The sequence below is a fragment of the Oryx dammah genome, unplaced genomic scaffold (genome assembly GCF_014754425.2).
Source record: "Oryx dammah isolate SB20612 unplaced genomic scaffold, SCBI_Odam_1.1 HiC_scaffold_7, whole genome shotgun sequence".
NCBI lineage: Eukaryota > Metazoa > Chordata > Mammalia > Artiodactyla > Bovidae > Oryx > Oryx dammah.
This window is the reverse complement of record NW_024070191.1, coordinates 16,637,643-16,657,062: the sequence shown is the minus strand read 5'-3', so window position 1 is coordinate 16,657,062 and position 19,420 is coordinate 16,637,643. Positions and strand designations below refer to the sequence as shown.

Below are 19,420 nucleotides of genomic sequence, written 5' to 3'. Positions count from 1 at the left end.
CAACTATGGAGGGATTTGGATCAGAAATATATAAACTTAAAATAATATCTCCCAGCTATCCAAAATCAGCCCCTTATTGTGAATTATATTAATGATCTGAATTAGCTTATATGGATACTATTTACTCAGAAAAGCAATTATTATCAGATTGTTACTTCCTTTAAGAAAGTATATCAGCACATGTACGCCCATGGCGGATTCATGTCAATGTATGGCAAAACCAATACGATAGTGTAAAGTTAAAAAAAAAAAAAAGAGAGAGAGTCAGACGGGCGCGGAGACGCTTCTGGAAGTAACATCGCGATGGCTCCCCAAGGAGAACCCCAAGTTCAGTTCAAACTTGTTTTGGTTGGTGATGGTGGTACTGGAAAAACTACATTCGTGAAGCGTCATCTGACTGGTGAATTTGAGAAGAAGTATGTAGCTACCTTGGGTGTTGAGGTCCATCCTCTTGTGTTCCATACCAGAGGACCTATTAAGTTCAATGTATGGGATACAGCTGGTCAGGAGAAATTTGGTGGACTGAGAGATGGTTATTATATACAAGCTCAGTGTGCCATTATAATGTTTGACGTAACATCAAGAGTTACTTACAAGAATGTGCCTAACTGGCATAGAGATCTGGTACGAGTGTGTGAGAACATCCCAATTGTGTTGTGTGGCAACAAAGTGGATATTAAGGACAGAAAGGTTAAGGCAAAGTCAATTGTCTTCCACCAAAAGAAGAATCTTCAGTACTATGACATTTCTGCCAAAAGTAACTACAACTTTGAAAAGCCCTTCCTCTGGCTTGCTAGAAAACTGATTGGAGACCCTAACTTGGAGTTTGTCGCCATGCCTGCTCTTGCTCCGCCAGAGGTGGTCATGGACCCAGCCTTGGCAGCACAGTACGAGCACGATTTAGAGGTTGCTCAGACAACTGCTCTCCCGGATGAAGATGATGACCTGTGAGAAAGTGAAGCTGGGGCCCAGCGTCAGAAGTCTAGTTTTATAGGCAACTGTCCTGTGATGTCAGTGGTGCAGCGTGTTTGCCACTTTATTATATAGCTAAGCAGAACATGTGCTTAATCTTTGGATGCTGAAGGAGATGGATGGGTTTTGGAGTGAATGTGGCAGTTTAAAAAAAAAAAACCTTCATTTTTTGGATCTGCATATTTAGGTGTTTTGGAACACAGTTGTTTCCTCCTTGAGTTTCAAATATAAGACTGCTATAGTCACATGACAAAAAAAAAAAAAAAAAGAACTTAAAAAATATAAAATAAAAATAAAGTATGCACAAAAAGAGTATATCAAATACTTTAATATGTGTAACAAACAATACCATTGTGTGTTAAATATTTTAAAGACCCAGAAAGAGAAATGAAAATTTCTCGTCACTTTTCTACCATGTTGTTGGGGAGGGGATTATCAGAGTAGAGATGAGAATGCTAGTGGTATTCTCTAATCATATGAATTTAGGCACAATAATCTCACAGCATATTACAGCAACAACAACAATAAAAACTCTTAAAACTAGAATTAATTTTTTTATTGCCAAGTAGACACTCTCTGTAAATTGGGTTTACAATGGAATTACTGGTAGACTTCTAACCATAAATGGCAAAAATGGAAAGATTGCAGCCATTTTAAATGAGTTTTTTGGTTTGTCAAAATAATAATAAACTGGCTGTTTTTTATTTGACTGGTTGGTTTCTACACTAATGCTTTATTAAATTTTCAAAATCTGTGGTTCAAGCTAATTTCCTATCACTTCCTAAGATTTTTAAACATTCAGTGTTGTTAATCTTTTGAAAGGGCTTTTGTCACAGTAGATAAGCAAGCAAGAAAGAAAAATGCAGAAATGAGCTTCCTACTGAGTTATTTACTTGGAATAAGTGTATCCTATAAAATGTTTGACCTAAAGTATTTAACTATAACAACCCCAGAGACAATAAAACATGGGTTACACAGAGAACTCATCAAAATTTTATAGGAACTCTACAGAAAGAAAAAAATTTTAACTCAGTAATAACCCGAAAGCTATACAGTCATACTATTAAAACCAAAATAAGAAAATTGAAGAGATATTAAATCAAAATGTTGATAATTGTACTTATTACTGGAGGAATAAATGAAGCCAAAATACAGTAGGATAGTTTTTAATAGCATTTTCCAGCCAACAAAATGTGTATCATTTTATTTGTACGCTGAAGGTAAAATCTGAGTTATTACAACTTTACAGACAGATAAAATTAACTAATGGTTTCTTTAAAATACCATTGACATAACAAAATAATAATTTGGAATGCTTCAGGTCACTCACTGTCTGATTTATCTGAAGAACAGAAATAAGTAGTGTTTTTCATCCTAAATTACAAAGCATAATTTTATGGTTCATTTAAAGCACATAGGTATTTATGAAAGTTTTGAAGAGATTAAGGAATTTTGCCAACTTCTCACAATTTGTTCAACTAGAATCAGTCTTTCTGGTTGCTAATCCAGTGCTTTTATCACTAACAGCTTGCTATGATAAAATACTTTTGTCTCTTCAACGTACTGTCTCAATCAAATTACTCATTAATGTCTCTCTATTAGTTAATCAAAAAATGCAGTTACCTCCGATTAACAGACACTTAATTCTACTAGGTGTGGTGGTTACAATGGACTAGATATCTCGCTTGCCCTCCTAAGGCTTGGAGTCCAGAAGGGAATATGTACATTTGCCTTTCTTTTCCTCTGGGGAAAATCATTTATTTTGGAATAAATTGCAAAGGTGTTGGAGAAGACTCTTGAGAGTCCCTTGGACTGCAAGGAGATCCAACCAGTCCATTCTAAAGGAGATCAGTCCTGGATGTTCTTTGGAAGGAATGATGCTAAAGCTGAAACTCCAATACTTTGGCCACCTCATGTAAAGAGTTGACTCACTGGAAAAGACTCTGATGCTGGGAGGGACTAGGGGCAGGAGGAGAAGGGGACGACAGAGGATGAGATGGCTGGATGGCATCACCAACTCGATGGAGGTGAGTCTGAGTGAACTGCGGGAATTGGTGATGGACAGGGAGGACTGGCGTGCTGTGATTCATGGGGTCGCAAAGAGTCGGACACGACTGAGCAACTGAACGAAACTGAACTGAACATTTATTATGACTACAGAAAATAGACGAGGGTTGCTAAAGTTTAAATTTGTATCCTGTTCTGTGTTAGGACCAGAGAATAATGACCCTGTTACTCTTGTCACTGTTCTCAATTTGACATCACATCAATGCAGATTTTTTCAGCCTCAATTTATCACCCCAAGATAATAAAAACATTATTTTCCTGGACATTGTGATGATATTTGGGGAATTTATCAGCTTGTATTTTTTAATTTATATATTTTTTTGAAGTATAGTCCATTTACAGTGTTATGTCCCTTTCTGCTGTATAGCAAAATGACTTAGTTATACACATACATTGTTTCTTATTGTTTTAGGCACTAAGTCATGTTCAAATCTTCTGCAAACCCTTGGACTGTAGCCCACCTGGCTCCTCTGTCCATGGGATTCTCCAGGCAAGGATACTGGAGAGTTTTGCTATTTCCTTCTGCAAGGCACATTTTCTAAAGGAGATGTTGGTGGCATCTCTGTGACCAAGCAACAAAATACACTTAATTTCCTCTACAGCATATCCTATTTATAATGTAAGTCACTGTGATATTCATCATCATTGAGCAACTGAGTAGTTAATACACAAATTCTTGGCTTATGGCTGTAAGGACCATTCAGTTTAACTCTGGGTAAACTGAAAACGTGGTAAAAACTTCACCTCTTCAAGTGACATATGCCTCCCACTCATAAAAGCAGGCATTTCTCTTTCCCTCCCCCTCCCATCCTTCCAGCTAGATCCATGTCTGTGTATCCATATGAGGACTCAGTCCTGCGGTCATTCACTAATTCACTCGGCCATTCTTTCAACTAATACATCCTGAGCACTTACTATATCTCCTACAGGTGCTGAGGATAAACAGGTGCTGAACAAAACAGAAGAAAAATCCTGTTATTGAGGAGCTCCCATTCAGAGAATAAACATCTCACAAATAGGCAAAATAAATGGTATTTGAAGTTTCCCTGGTGGTTCAGATGGTAAAGAATCTGCCTGCAACACAAGAGATGCAGGTTCAATCTCTTGGTCAAGACGACCCCCTGGAGAAGGGAACGGCTGCCCACTCCAGTCTTCTTGTCTGGAAAATCCCATGGACAGAGGAGCCTGGCAGGGTACATTGCACGGGGTCACAAAAAGTCTGACATGACTGAGCGACTAACACTCACAGTATTTGAGTGATTCTATCTAGTATGGATGTTAGGTGCCAAGAAGAACAAGCAAAGGCAGGAAATGTGAACGGCAGCAAATGGGAGGCAGGGCGGGCTGGAATTTCTAACAGAGAGTAGAGACGATCCCCTCAAGAGGGGTGTGATTTGTGTTAGTAAAGACTTGAAATAAAGACATGAAGGCTAATGTTGTGTCCCCTGGCCTGGGTCAAGGGGTGACCAGATGTGTGGGGAAACACTTTGGGGTGTGTCTGTGAGGGTGTTTCTGGAAGAGACTGGCATTTGATTCAGGGAGCTGAGTAGATCTGTCCCCAGGGTAAATGGGCATCAGTCTGTCCACTGAGTGTCCACCTGAAACAGACGGTAAAAGAAACTGAATTCACTCTCTCCCTACTGCGGCTGCAACATCATCCACCTTCTCCTGCCCTTGGACTTCAGTGCTCCTGGCACGTGGGCTTTGGGATTAGGACTTATATCATTGGCTCTCCATTCTGAGGCCTCAGACTCAGAATAAATTATACCCACTAGCCTTCTTGGTTCTCCAGCTGCTACCTGGATAATCATGGTACTGATTGGCTGGCTTCCATAAATGCATGAGCCAATTCCCATTATAAATCTTTCTACCTCTCTACATATATGTATCCATCCTCTGGAGAGCTCTGGCTAATACTGAAGGATTTTCCTCAAGTAAATATGATTAAAGCAGGAAACTCACCACTAACTGGGTCCACACCATGGACGTACCCTCCTTGGCTGCAGAGCCACTGCCGTGCTCCACAAGCCCTCCAGCCCCCTTTCCCGTGTGGGGCCTTTCTTCCCTATGACTAGTGCTGGGTATGTCTCCTACCATGCATCCCAGCTCTTCTCAAGACCCCACGATAGTTAACAAGTGCTAATATCTTACAATGTTCCAGGCACTGTTCTAAACATACTGCATACCCAACATACTTAGTCCTTATAACAGCCCTCTAAAGTAGAACGGTTCTCTCTTTACGAGGTAGAAATTGAGATTAGACACCTCAAGTAAGGTCACTCATCAAGGGACTTCCCTGGTGGTGCACTGGCTGGAACTCTAAGCTCCCAATGCAGGGGGCCCAGCTTTGATTCCTGGTTGAAGAACTAAGATCCCACATGCTGCAACTAAGACTCAGCACAGCCAAATAAATAATTATTTTTAAGTCACTCATTAAAGAGGAGGCAGAGCTGGCCTTGTAATCAGTCAACTAGCTGGACTCTGAGTTCTGCACTGCTGTCCTTCCATGTAGGAATGATCTGCTGGGTGGCACTGGCCTCTGCCCGTTATCCTCATTGCTGACTCCCATCACAGTGCTCTCCTAGGAACCACATGGCTGTCTAAACCTGCGGTCCTCACCCAACTTCCAACCCAGTATCTTGGTTCCATAAACATGAAGGTCTGCACAGTCATCCTGACCCTGGAGTCTAAATGGCATGCCTGACTGTATGCAGCTGGACAGGCATACTCCTGACTGAATATCTCTTTCCAATAGTTCCTGGAACAAGGCAGAGACCACAGTGACCTCTGGATACAAGAATTGGCTGCCTTGTTGAATCACCAGAGCCAGGCCCTAGAGCTGGATCCCATTTCTCTACATAATGATCATGGAGAGAGTAGAAGAGCAAGGGTGTGGTAGAGACTGCTGAGCTTTCTAAAATAGGGCTAGAAGAACAGAGGGCTAACATTAACTCAAGCTAAAGGTGGCTACACACTGCCAGTTATTCAGCATTGCTCTAAGAGTTTTACATTGAAGTCAGAACTTTATGTGGCATCATCGACACAAAGGACCTGAGCTTGGGCAAACTCCGGGAGATGGTGAAGGACAGGGAAGCCTGGCATGCTGCAGCCCATGGGGTCACAAAGAGTCGGGCATGACTGAGCAACTGAACAACACTGAATTCATTGAAAGGGAGATATTCTCCTTCCCCAGCCATCTTCACGTGGGCCATCTTAGGTCACAGCCTAAAAGAGCTTTCCTCCTGAGGGAGATTCTGAGGTGGAAGAAAGAGGAGTCTCAGGCACTCTGAACTTCTTTGAAACGTGAATGGAGTTAGGAAAAAGAAAAAATTAAAACAGAACAATGCTCTGTTTGCCAACAGTTTAAAAAGGAAAAATCTTGAGACACACTGTTCTTTTTGTTCTGGAAACCACTTGAATGAGTTATTTAGTTTTGCAAATGCAAAGCAGCTGATAACTGTGGCTTCAAGGAGAGAAACTGCTTAGCACCAAGAATGGGGAGACATCAGCTGTGTAATGGGGTAAGTTGCAGCTATGTGAGTTGCTGCTGGAGTTGTTCTTGTCATCATAGGGGAAATGGATGTTAAGCATGAACTGAGATTACTGTTCCCTAAGAACTATTGAGAGTTCACTTGAAGAGTTTATGTTTTTTGAGCTGATACCCGTAGGAAATCTGAAGCTAAGGTTATGCAGAAGACAGTGCATGTGATCCAAACCACGACAAGATCCTGACGGTGCACCCAGGTCACGGCACAGCACCCAGGAGGGCATGGCATCTGTCTGCCTAGCACCGTAGGAAGAACGCCATCACAGCCTTGCAGGCAAGGAAGGGCAGCCCCAGAAGCACAGAGCAGTGGAGACCTGGGGACACCACGCATGGCCGTTGGTCTCCTCATGGGACATCACAGTGGCCGTGTTGACCACAGGCAGCTTTGGGGACAAGTGGACAACATCTACGGGCATCCAGGGCTGGGGAGGAAGGCTTGTGACTCTACGCATGGTGACAACAGCAAGGAGACAGATTGAGGTATCTGCCTGCCACTTCAGGAGATGGGTTTCAAGAGAGATGGGTGCTCCTGGATTGCAAAGATCCCCTGGAGAAGGAAATGGTAACCCACTCCAGTATTCCTGCCTGGGAAGTCCCATGGAGAGAAGAGCCTGGTGGGCTGCAGTCCATGGAGTCACAAAGAGTCAACACCCGACTGAGCACAACAGCAGCAAAGGGGTGACGTCACACACCTAAGAGACATTTCAGAAAGTGGCATTTCACATGAACATGGGGACATCCAGAAATCAGACTGCCCTGGGTCTTGGAATCATTGCAATGCAAGCATTACATATTAGTGCCTCACACATTCACTGCCTAAGCCCTCTAATTACACAACTTCCCACCTCCCCTTTGTTAGGGTCTGAAACCAGCCAGCTTGTTTACTATGAAGTTAAGTCTTCACAGAAAATGGGCATCGAATACCTTAATGCCCTTCCTAGACTTTCTCAGACAAGGCTTTAATAATCAGTCGCCTTCACATTCTTACAGAGTTACTCTGTGGCTACATTCCTGAGATGCTTCTATTTCCTCAGTAACTTCCTCTTTTCACTTATCTTTCTGTTTTAAGCAGGAAAAAAAGAAACTGTCAATAAAGAAAGATAATGATGAGACAATGGTAAGTTTTTTTTTATTTTTTCACCCATTCAACATTTAGAGAAAATTTTAACCCAACTTTGTTTTTTAATAAGTTTTGCACTATGGACTCCATACACTGTCATTCATTAGGGGCAAAGAATCTCAATTAGTAACAAATAAATTCCTACACGGATTCATAGGGTTATAACAACAACAGAAATTTTGATGATAAATAATGTTAAAATGTATTTGTTAAATGAATAAGATATTGAGCAATACATTGAATGGGTGATAATCTGTGAGTCTCTACTTGAGAGGCTAGAAGTGTTTTGGTCTACACCACAACAGATATACATTCCTAAGATATTGCATATGCTTTCTAAGTTATATCAACAGAGGTAAATGCTGAGACCCACAGAGGCCCTAATCACAGGGGAAGAGCAGGAGAGATGATGAAATAATGATGTTTAACAGAGTTTTAACATGCCAGTATAAGGCAAGATTCTAACAGAAACACCACAGTGCATAAACAAACTCTTTACAGTAAAGTTTGACAGTGGTTTGGTAATAAATTGGGGATAAAACTTTTGCAAGTCATTAACACTTTATTAAAAGAAGTATCAACATGAATGGCTAAAGAAGATGTAGTTATGTGTACACAATGGACCACTACTCAGCCATAAAAAAGAATGAAATCATGCCATCAGCAGCATGGAGGGACCTAGAGATTATCACACTAAGTGAAGTAAGTCAGAGAAAGACAAATACCATGTGATATCACTTCTGTGTGGAATCTAAAATATGATACTAATGAACTTATTTATGAAACAGACTCACAGACATAAAAGACTTATGGTTACCAAAGGGGGAAGGAGGTGGGGGTGGGGAATAAGTTGGGAGTTTGGGATTAGCCGATACAAACTACTACCTGTAAAATAAACAACAAGGTCTACTGTATAGCACAGGGACCTGCATTCATTTCTTGTAATAAGCCATAATGGAAAAGAATATGAAAAAGAATATGTACATACACGTGTAACTGAATCATTTTGCTGTACACCAGAAACTAACACAACATTGGAAATCCAACTATCCTTCAATTAAAAAAATGAAAAACTCTATAAAGAGACTAAGCCCTGATGATAAAGTACCCTTGTCCAAACTTTTACTCCCCAAGTATTTGCTATAAAGATTGCAGAGTTTTATCTCAGGATTTTCTATAAGAATACCTTACAGGCTAGGGTAGACTTCTAAACTTCAAAATCCCAATAAATATGGCCATATTTAATTGTACTTTAAAAATTAAATTATAGCAAAATATTACATAAAAATTCAAAATATTGGAAAAACAACATTGGTACATTTTTCCACAGTTGACAACTAAAAGGTTAATGAGCTATACTATATTAGAAAATCTCTGAAATTAGTATCAAAAAGTCAAGAAAACCAACAGAAAAATGGCCAAGGATGGGAATGAGAAAGTCCTGAAAAGGCAATTCCAAATGGCCGGTAGGTATTTTAAAAGGTGCTTAAACCCTCTAGTCTTCAGAAAATGCAACTTTAATTTAAAATGAAATATTAGTTTATTGACCTCAGGCACACAAAATTTTTAAAAGAGCATTAAACCAGGATTCCCTGGTGGCTCAGTGACAAAGAATCTGCCTGCCAATGCAGGAGACTCAGATTTGATCCCTGATCTGGAAGGATCCTACAGGCCTGTGTGTCGCAACTCCTGAACCTGTGCTCAGGAGCCTGGGAACCGTGACTACTGAGCCCACGTGTCTCAGCTACAGAAGCCTGGGCACCCGAGAACCCGTGCTCCGTAAGAGATGACACCAGGAGAAGCCTGCACACCACAAGGAAGAGTGGCCCCCGCTCACCGCAACGAGAGAAAAGCCGGTAGAGCAATGAAGACCAACACACACAAAATGAATAAATAAAGTTACTATGTTTAAAAAGAGCATTAAACCTACTGTAAAGAGGTGAAAGGGGATTCTCGTTTGATGCTGGTAGAAATGTGCTGTTAACTTGGGTCTGGCAGTACCTATTAAAACGTAAAACATACCTTTCCTCCTAGTCAGGCTATTTCCAGGAATGTCTACCCAAACAGTGAGAGCAACAGGTGATAAAGATACACGTGTGAGGATGTTTACTGAAGCACTGTTCACACTGACAGAAGGAGGGGGTAAGTGAACACACACCAGTTAAGGACAATAATCTAGTAAATGAGGTCACACCTTTCCTTAAATACCATGTAACCTGTAACAAGAGTAAGTTTTCTATACCCGTTTACTTGGAAGAACTTCCATCATATATTATTGAATTTTAAAAATAGTGCATAATACACTTTTTAACAAAAGCTCCCATAAATACAAATATATGCATATGCATTCATATATACAAATATGTAAATTTCACATGTGCTAATATTGAGAAAAGTAAGAGTAATACACATCCAGTTGTTACCATGAGTTACCCCCAAAGAGTGGCTGGTTATGCCTAGGGAAGGATCACTCTGGTGGAGGTACAAAGATTGCAGGGGGTGAAGTAAAAGGAAACAATAAAAGCTGGAACTATCTCGTTCGTTAAAATAGTATATTTATGTCTGTCTTTATATTCGTAGGAAATTACCAGAATGTGAAGGATTTAAGGTTAATGGCTGACTTTGAGAATTTGATAAGAACAAAGAACCTAATTCCCAGAAAACACCCACATCTGCACACAGATATAACAGTGTTTCGTAGATTTAAGGAGATTAAAGATGCCCTAAAGTTCATCCATGGATACCAGATTAAGGCTATCTCAATGTGTGGATTGAGGACCAGGGACACAGAGAAATCAAGTTTATTTCACCCATATGACATCTGAAAAGATCAAATGGCATTGCTTTGGCCCAAATTAGGCTACTGGAGTCAAGAGTATTTTCCCATTGAAATGTACAAGTTGTATACTCAGGGATCAGCTAGTTCAGCCTGATCCATTTGATCAGAAGGTATGCATGTCTCTGGCACAAATCCTACTGCAAAATCTGTACTGTCTTTCGTTACTGCAGGAGAATCTCTGGGCTTGAATTTTTATACAAGAAAAGTTTTTAAATTGGGGGGAGGGGGAAATTATTTTAGTGAATCAAATTAATTCTTTTTTTGTTTGTTTCTTTGCTTGGCGATTTAAATGCTGAACATAAACATCCATGTAGAAAAGAGAAACAAAGTTAAGTGACTTGGAAATACAGAGGCAATGCTAAAGGTTTGAGTGGGAGTACATTTTTCAAGTTGGGCTTTGCCTTTTTCTAACTCACAAGCCTTTCAACTATCATGTAGACGTGTTTCTTAAAAGCAGAAAGTTTTCTAGAAAAGACGTCTTAAGAGGGCCATGCGGCAAGGACCTGCTTTCAATCACAGCCTGCCAAGAGCATCAGGTATAACATGACGTGCTGAGGCAAGTGGCTGTATTTCCTTCATGCTTATTCAGTCCGGAGGCCACCCCTGATGAACAGTTGCCAAGTTACATGGTGACTTGGTAATGGGACTGTTATAGACAGGCACTAAATGAGTTCAAGAAACTCATTCATCTTATTGATTGTGCTTGCAATCTGGAGAGAATGCATTCACTCTGAGTACAATACAAATAAACTTCTATAGCACCTTTGATGCAAACACGTCCCAAGGCATTTATCAGCAAAGTACAGCACTAAAATGTGCAAGAGTACTGTCAGAGAAAACCAACCGGTTCAAATATATAAAGTTCAGGTTTAAATAAAGCTTTACATTTAGCATTTTGTATTCTATGTTAAATCCCACTCAAGAACGGGGGGAAATTATAAGTACGTGATCGGGTTCTGGAAGTTTTCAACATTCATCAGCTCAAAGGCTATACTGGGTGATCACAAAAACAATCCCAGATATTTTTATATAGAAGTTTTAAATCTGCATTTCGTAATAAGTATATCTGCTCCCATCAGGCACTTAATAATCTGCTGTACAAATAATTCTAGAAGTTACTTTGTGTGATCTGGTTTGGCTCACATCTTTGGTCAGCTTTGCAAGATGACTTCCAAAGACATGCTTCCTTTCCCTGCAGACATGACCCAGCTGACCATCACCCAGGTCACATGCTTATCTTCATAGCTGCTTACCAATTTGTGATGGCAAAAAATAGGAGCCAATGTTTTCTTATGTTCCCCTGCGATGAAACCATTCAGGAACACCTCCCAAAAGGCACTATTTCATGATATGATACTCAGCATGTTTTCAACATTCTATGGAGACACAGGTACATACCCTGTCGTTCCTCAAAAATGAAAACTGACAAGATGTATCTTCCACATGTCAGCACTGATGATGGTCTAAATGTGTTTGACTGTTCAATGAAATCCACAGTTTCTTCATCTGAGGCTGACATCCTCAATTATCAAATAACCCATCTTTGCTAAACAGCATTTCATATTGTTCTCTATGTATGCATAACAAAAATATGTGGGATTCGGAGAAGTTGTTCTCTACTCAGAATCATTTAATACTTTTACTTGCTTTTCAAAATAGAATGCTGCAGGTTATCAAGCAATCTACACTTTTGGTACTCATATTATCTTTCCTATGGTGAATGCAGATGTTCTGGTGAAGGCCATAAATGCTCATCTGTTCATGTCTAAGGAGAGACTGGAACTTGAGAACACATAGGTGCATTCCTAATCATAAATGCATTTCTAATACTAAGGGCATTTGTTGTGGGAACAAGCATGAGGAACAACTACAAGTCCAATCATCTTATCTGAATTCAAATATTTGCAGTAATAAAAGAAGTATAAGATAAGACGATAAAGAACGCCTCTGAAATGTTCCATTGTGCTGGTCACAGAGCATCACATCACTGACCTTTATCTGTGATTTCAAGTAACTATTCAGCCAGCTGATTGATTTCTCAGTCAGAAATTTGCTGCCTAAACCCCTCTTCGAAACCACAATAGATTTCTTTGCATCATCTGAGTCCCTAAAACCTGTGAACAGCCTGTGTGTCCTAGCTCCCTCTTGCTGTCTAACAAATGACCACAAACGTTGTTTAAAACAATACAAATGTTCTTCCCTCGCATTTCTGTAGGTCAAAGTCTGGGCACACTGTGGCCAGATTTTCTGCTCCAGATCTCATCTGGCTGAAATCAATGTTTGGCCAGGTGTCCTCACCTGGAGCTTCGATCCTCATCCAAGTTCACTGTGAATCACAGGATGCATTTCCTTCCAGCTCTAGGATGGCGGTCCCATTTTCCAGCTGGCAGTGCCTCCATCCTAGAGGCTGCCTGCCGCTCCTTGCCTCATGATTTGCTCTTCAGGTGGGTCACACCATGAACACGAGTTTTCTTCCATGCCAGCTGGAGCATGTTTCTCTGTCTTCTTCTCTATGACCAGCCAGAAAATTTCTCTTATTTTAAAGGGTTCACAGGTCAGGCTCACCCAGATCACCTCCCTATCGTCAGATCAACTCATTTGGAACCCTAATTGCATCTGCCAACTCCCCTCCTGAAAAACCTAGATTAGAGTTTGACCGACTAACTGGAAGAAGATGTATTTACACCAGAAGTCGGGACTCTGAGAATTCTGCCCTCTACAATACATAAAAATCTCTTTAGGGGTGCTTCCTTTGAAGTAACAAGCAAATCCCATCAAGGAAACTGTCACTCCGTCCTTTTGAGCATGAGATTAAATTTTTGAGACATGAGGATAACAGCAATCTGCCTTGAAAACTGCTGTGAAGATTATAAATTGTAAAATGGAGAAGACTGCACATCCTATGTATACTTAAGGCCTTAGTAGAGTGTTTGGAGTGGCCGAGGTACCAGTGGTGGGATGAAGAGGTCAAGGACACCTGACACCCTCAGGTGGCTTTGGACTGGAGGCCACACAGAAGATAAACAGGAGCCCACAGAGGACCCACCCGTGGGGCTCAAACCCAGGGGTCCACTGTGGACCACCTCTAGCCCAGAGCCCTGAACTCACCATCCAGCAATCGCCGGGACCAGCCACATGCACCCAGCCTCAGATGCTGCTCTCCATGGACCCCCTGAGAGGCTTCCTTTAACTTGTTACCTGGTTGGCTTCTTCTCTGCCTTCAGGTATGAGGCCAAACTAATCATCACAGAGGCCTTTCTTTAGCATCACAGCCACATATCATCCCCTTAGTGTGACTGGCAGATCTCCACCCTTTGTTACAACCTGAAATCCTCTTATATGTATCCATCTCTCCCAGAGGAGCAATAAGCTCCATGAGAGAGAGGCTTAGTCTTTCTTGTTAATTACTCTGACAGATTGCTCAATTAATATTATTAAATAAATCAATGAATGAGCAATCTAAAGGCCCATAGCCTCTTGCGGGCAGAAGCCACATCTATTTACCCTTCTTCATTATTGAATTGTATTCAGTTGAAGTGATTTTGTAACCGCCTGTATTTACAGATTTCTTGCAAAATCATCAACATTCATGGTCCTCTCCTAGAGACGTGGTAACATCTAAACAAAAATTGGGAAATGTTTTTATCTTTACATGAAACTTTATTTCCCAGGGGCTTGGGGTATTCTCTGAGAAGCTAGGAAATAACACATAGATTCAGATACAACACATATGGGGGGCATGTGTATGCACGTGCACATATGTACCCAGTCATGTGCAACTCTTTGCAAACCCATGGACTATAGCATGCCAGACTCCTCTATCCATGAGATTTTCCAGGAAGGAGTACTAGAGCAGTTTGCCATTACAAAACACATACATCGTGTATAACCACAGGCTTTACTATCAGGCAACTTAGGGTCGAACACCCGTTTCACAGCATACTCTAGTTGTACATACGTGAGCAAGATCTTTAAAATCTCTAAGCCTCAATGTCCTCTTGCAGAAAAAGAGCAGAACATACTAACATTAAAAGATGTCTATAGTATATGAATGTTGAGCATATGCAATAGGTTTTTAAGAGTAAATTCTTTGCTAGGTACCAAGATGCAACTATGCTGAGGTTTCAAAGTGAAATCTCATGTCAACATATGTAGATTTTCAATGAAAGTGTTTAAGGACCATCTCCACAGCCACTGAGCTCCTCACACATGTCAAGGATATGAGAAGAGGGCTGAGCAGTGAGAGGAGAGAGGACAAGAGACAGTGTCTCTTTGGCGGGAGTCATCATTGAGTTGGTCCTCACTCATTCCCTCTGGAGGAAAATTCTGTCTCCTCCTGGCTTCAGCGGGAACCAGAGGAGCTTGCTGTGTTGGTTTAGCTCAGGAGCTGATGGCTGAGGGTCTGGCTCCTGCTCACAGTGTCTAGAACAGAAGAGAGTGGCTGACCAGTGGTGAAGGATCAGGAGAGGATTTCTGTACTGCTCACGTAGAGTTGTCAGGCGTGACCGTCTTTCCTCTCTGTGCTGCACCAGGGAAAGCTCCAGTGAGCTAACAGGAAGAACAAGAGATGTACAAGGTGAGGAAATGCCAGGGCCACCAAGCAAGACCCCTTTCACACAGCTGCTGCCAGTCTACCACGCCTGACCTGGAGGAAGGAGAAATTTCTTATTAACCTAAGCTCAGAGTTTCAAATCTCTTGAGTTGAGTATTCTATCAAATGAGTCGAGACCATATGGGAAGACTAAGAAAAGAGTGAAAGCAAAAAAAAAAAAAATCTACACACTGCTATACCGTATGATTTCTCAATATAGGCTTACTATTTTTATTACCTGAAAGAGTGGAATCATTTAAGAAAGGACAATCCCAGTCCACTATATACTCCATAGAAAAATACAGATTCACTTCCTCTCCAAAAACTTTTCTAACAGAAATTGTAATTATAATGAAATATCACTGTTGTTGTTCAGTCACTAAGTCGTGTCCATCTTTTTGCAACTCCGTGGACTGCAGCCTACCAGACTGCCCTCTTCACTGTCCTTCACTGTCTCCCAGAGTTGGCTCAAATTCATGTCCATTGAGTTGGTGATGCTACCTAAGCATTTCATCCTCTGTCACCCTCTTCTCCTTTTGCCTTCAATCTTTCCCAGCATCAGAGTCGTTTCTAATGAGTTGGCTCTTCACATCCAAAGTATTGCAGCGTCATCTTCAGCATCAGCCTTCCAACAAATATTCAGCTTTGATCTCCTTTAGGATTGACTGGTTTGATCTCCTTGCTGTCCAAGGGACTCTCAAGAGCCTTCTCCAACACCACAGTTCAAGGGCATCAAATCTTCAGTGCTCAGCTTTCTTTATGGTCCAACGCTCACATCTGTACATGACTACCGGAAAACCATAGCTTTGACTATATATGGACTTTTGTTGGTAAAAGTGATGTCTCTGCTTTTTAACATGCTGTCTAGGTTTGTCATATTTTTCTTCCAAGGAGCAAGCATCTTTTAATTTCATGGTTGCAGTCACCATCTACAGTGATTTGGAGTCCAAGAAAATAAAGTCTGTCACTGTTTCCATTTTATCCCCTTCTATTTGCCATAAAGTGATGGGACCGGATGCCATGATCTTAGTTTTTTTAATGCTGAGTTTTAAATTAGGCCAGCTTTTTCACTCTCCTCTGTCACCTTCATCAAGAGGCTCTTCAGTTCTTCACTTTCTGCCATTAGAGTGATATCATCTGCATATCTGAGGTTGTTATTTTTCCTGACAATCTTGATTCCAGCTTGTGCTTCATCCAGCCCAGCATTTCACATGATGTACTCTGCATATAAGTTAAATAAGCAGGGTGACAATATACAGCCTTGACATACTCCTTTCCCTATTTGGAACCAGTCTGTTGCTCCATGTTCAATTCTAACTGTTGGTTCTTGGGCTGCATACAAATTTCTCAGGAGACAGGTAATGTAGTCTGGTATTCCCATCTCTTGTAGAATTTTCCACAGTTTGTCATGATCCACACAGTCAAAGGCTTTGGCATAATCAATAAAGCAGAAGTAGATACTTTTCTGGAACTCTCTTGCTTTTTCTATGATCCAGCGGATGTTGGCAATTTGAACTTTGGTTCCTCTGCCTTTTCTAAATCAAGCTTGTACATCTGGAAGTTCTCGGTCATGTACTGTTGAAGCGTAGCTTGAAGGATTTGAAGCATTACCTTACTAGCATGCAAAATGAGAGCAACTGTATGGTAGTTTGAATATTCTCTGGCACTGCCCTTCTGTGGGATTCAAATGAAAACTCAATTATATATGTTATACATTAACACACATTTTGTGTTGTGTTCAATAACCGCAAGTTCCCAGTGGAGTTACTTATTGTCAAGAAAAAGGATCATTCCAAGTAGGCAAGGTGTTCCTACTGGCAATTCTGCTGATATTAAAGGGATAGAAGACACAGAAAAGGTCATCTAGTTGGACAGCTTGTTAGGTACCTTTGAAAGTACAGCCTCTAAGGTGCTCTATGGGGGTGTTGGGGGGACAGATTACAGGGAATTAAAGGAGTATAGGAAGAAGAAAAAAGGAGACAATGACTAATAAAATTCTAGGGAAGAAAGACAGAAGCACAATGATGGCTTCCGAGAATCTCAGCAAGATCAAATGAAGGGGAGTAGAAAGAAACCTGTGTTTAACTGCAAACCAAGAAGGAAAAACCAGGGCAAGAGAAAGATTTAAAATCCAGAAAAAATTTAAATAAAAAGGAAAGAACATTATATTTTTATAAGAGCTATGCTATATTTTGTACTACCTATAGGCTATACCTTTTACTATATATTTATATAAGGCACCTCATAACAACCTGGTGAAGTAGGTGTCATTACACCCATTTTAAAGATGAGAAAACTGAGGCTTCCATGGTTAAATTCCTGACTCAAAGTCACACAAGTTTAGCATGCTCTAAAATGTCTATTTCCCTCAATATCCCACTAAGATTTTGCTCTTTTTTCTAAGAAAGAAGATTAATCAAATAGATCTCAAAGAAAAAAAATAAACTGAAATTAAGATATGAGTAATTTAGTGACCTCCTAACAAAATAATTTCTATTTCTCCTAAAAAGAAGACAAGGTAATTTTTCAAGAACGTGGAAGAAACATAAAATTGAAACCTAATGAGATATGCAGGTCTGGAAAAATCAGTGTAGGAAATCTGGTTGAGAAGTCGCAAAATGTTCAAAAAAAAAAAATTATAATCTCTTATTTCTGCCAAAAAAAATAAAAAGTGGCCCTCAGCTGAGTCATACATGAGCTCTGAGACAATCTCACTCACTTCAGTAATCATATGTTTAGTCACATGTATTATTGATTGGATGGGCTACCCAGGCGCTTCAGCAGTAAAGAATCTGCCTGTCAATGCAGGAGACATGGGTTCGATCCCTGGGTTGGGAGGATCTCCTGGAGAAGGATATGGCAACCCGCTCCAGTCTTCTTGCCGGGGAAATCCCATGGACAGAGGAGCCTGCTGGGCTACAGTCCATGGGGTTGCTCAGAGTCCAACACGACATAGTGACTGAACAACACTACTGATACTTAATACATCTTTTCCTTTCTTTTCTAAAGATTCAGAGATGACAAAAATCAAATGACATATCCTATTCAGGGGTACAAGCCAAAGAGAACCCAAGTTTTGGAGGGACTTCCTTCGCAGTCCAGTGGTTAAGACTTTGTGTTTCTAACGCAGGAGGCATGTGTTTGATCCCCAGTTGGGGAATTAAGATTCTACATGCTGAGGAACTGGGCCAAACAAAATCAAGAGAACCCAAGTTCTGGAGTGTTTACTTTTAACCAACTTACACAACATTCTCGTCTGGGGAAATTAATTCATTTCTAAAAGTTACTTTGAACTTGTGTTTGAAGGGACAAGAAGACTTTGTCAAAACATTGCTTTATGTTTTGAGAGAATAAATGGTAGGACAAAATGAGATTGTTATTAACCTTATAGTCCTTTCATTAGCCTCATCTTTCTGACTAGAGAGAAATGAGATGCTAGTAAAATGCTTTCTTTGCATTTTGCCAACCTAACAGAAGATGGCTTTATTTAAATTATGGCTCATTTCATTGCCATGGTGCTATATATTAGAAATTGATTACCCCATTTCTTTTGTAATAGCTTCATTATATTTGGGGGGAGTCTTTCTTTTATTTTTTAAAATAAGAAATAATGAGTGTATAAAAGTGAAATCTTTATTTTTATTGTGCCTACGATTTCAAATAAAGCATACTGTGTGTAATTATAGCATGAAATTGAATTCAAGACAATTATTATTTTCTGAGCAAAATAAGATTGCTTACAAGAGGTTTTTTTTTTAATCAAATATCACTTGTCAACTTTTTAAAGCTTTATAGTAAGTCTGACACCACTTTCTAGCAAGTAAAAAGAATTGGTCAAAAATGCAAACTCTTCCTAACTCTCTGTTTTCTGAGTGATCTTAACATACCCCTATTCAGAGTAATATCTTTTATGGTCTTCTGAAATATTTTCAAAATTTTTTAACTTTTAGGTTGTATTGGGGTACAGCCAATTACCCCAGGGAGATCAACCCTGAATATCCACTTGACGGGCTGATGCTGAAGCTCCAGTATTTCAGTCATCTGATGTGACCAGAGACTCATTGGAAAAGTTCCTGATGTTGGGAAAGACTGAGGGCAGAAGGAGAAGAGGGCATCAGAGAGTGAGATGGCTGGATGGCATCACCGAGGCAATGAACATGAACTTGGGCAAAATCCGGGAGATGGTGAGGGACAGAGAGGCCTGGCATGCTGGGGTCCAGGGGTCACAAAGAGTTGGACACGACTGGGTGGCTGAACAGCAACAACAACACAGCCAATTAACAA

The 19,420-nt window shown here is 40.5% G+C and overlaps 1 protein-coding gene across 1 annotated transcript; it reads left to right on the top strand.

Moving 5' to 3' along the window:
- The first annotated feature begins 265 nt into the window (after positions 1 to 265).
- On the top strand, positions 266 to 1,118 carry LOC120865760 (GTP-binding nuclear protein Ran-like). Its single transcript, XM_040243113.1, has one exon. It carries the CDS (start codon positions 304 to 306, stop codon positions 949 to 951), a length of 648 nt encoding a protein of 215 aa, XP_040099047.1. The 5' UTR covers positions 266 to 303; the 3' UTR covers positions 952 to 1,118.
- The last annotated feature ends 18,302 nt before the right edge of the window (positions 1,119 to 19,420 follow it).

What these genes read in the sequence shown, in the direction of transcription:
- LOC120865760 (XM_040243113.1), top strand. Translation starts at nt 304, where the DNA reads ATGGCTCCCCAAGGAGAACCCCAAGTTCAGTTCAAACTTGTTTTGGTT.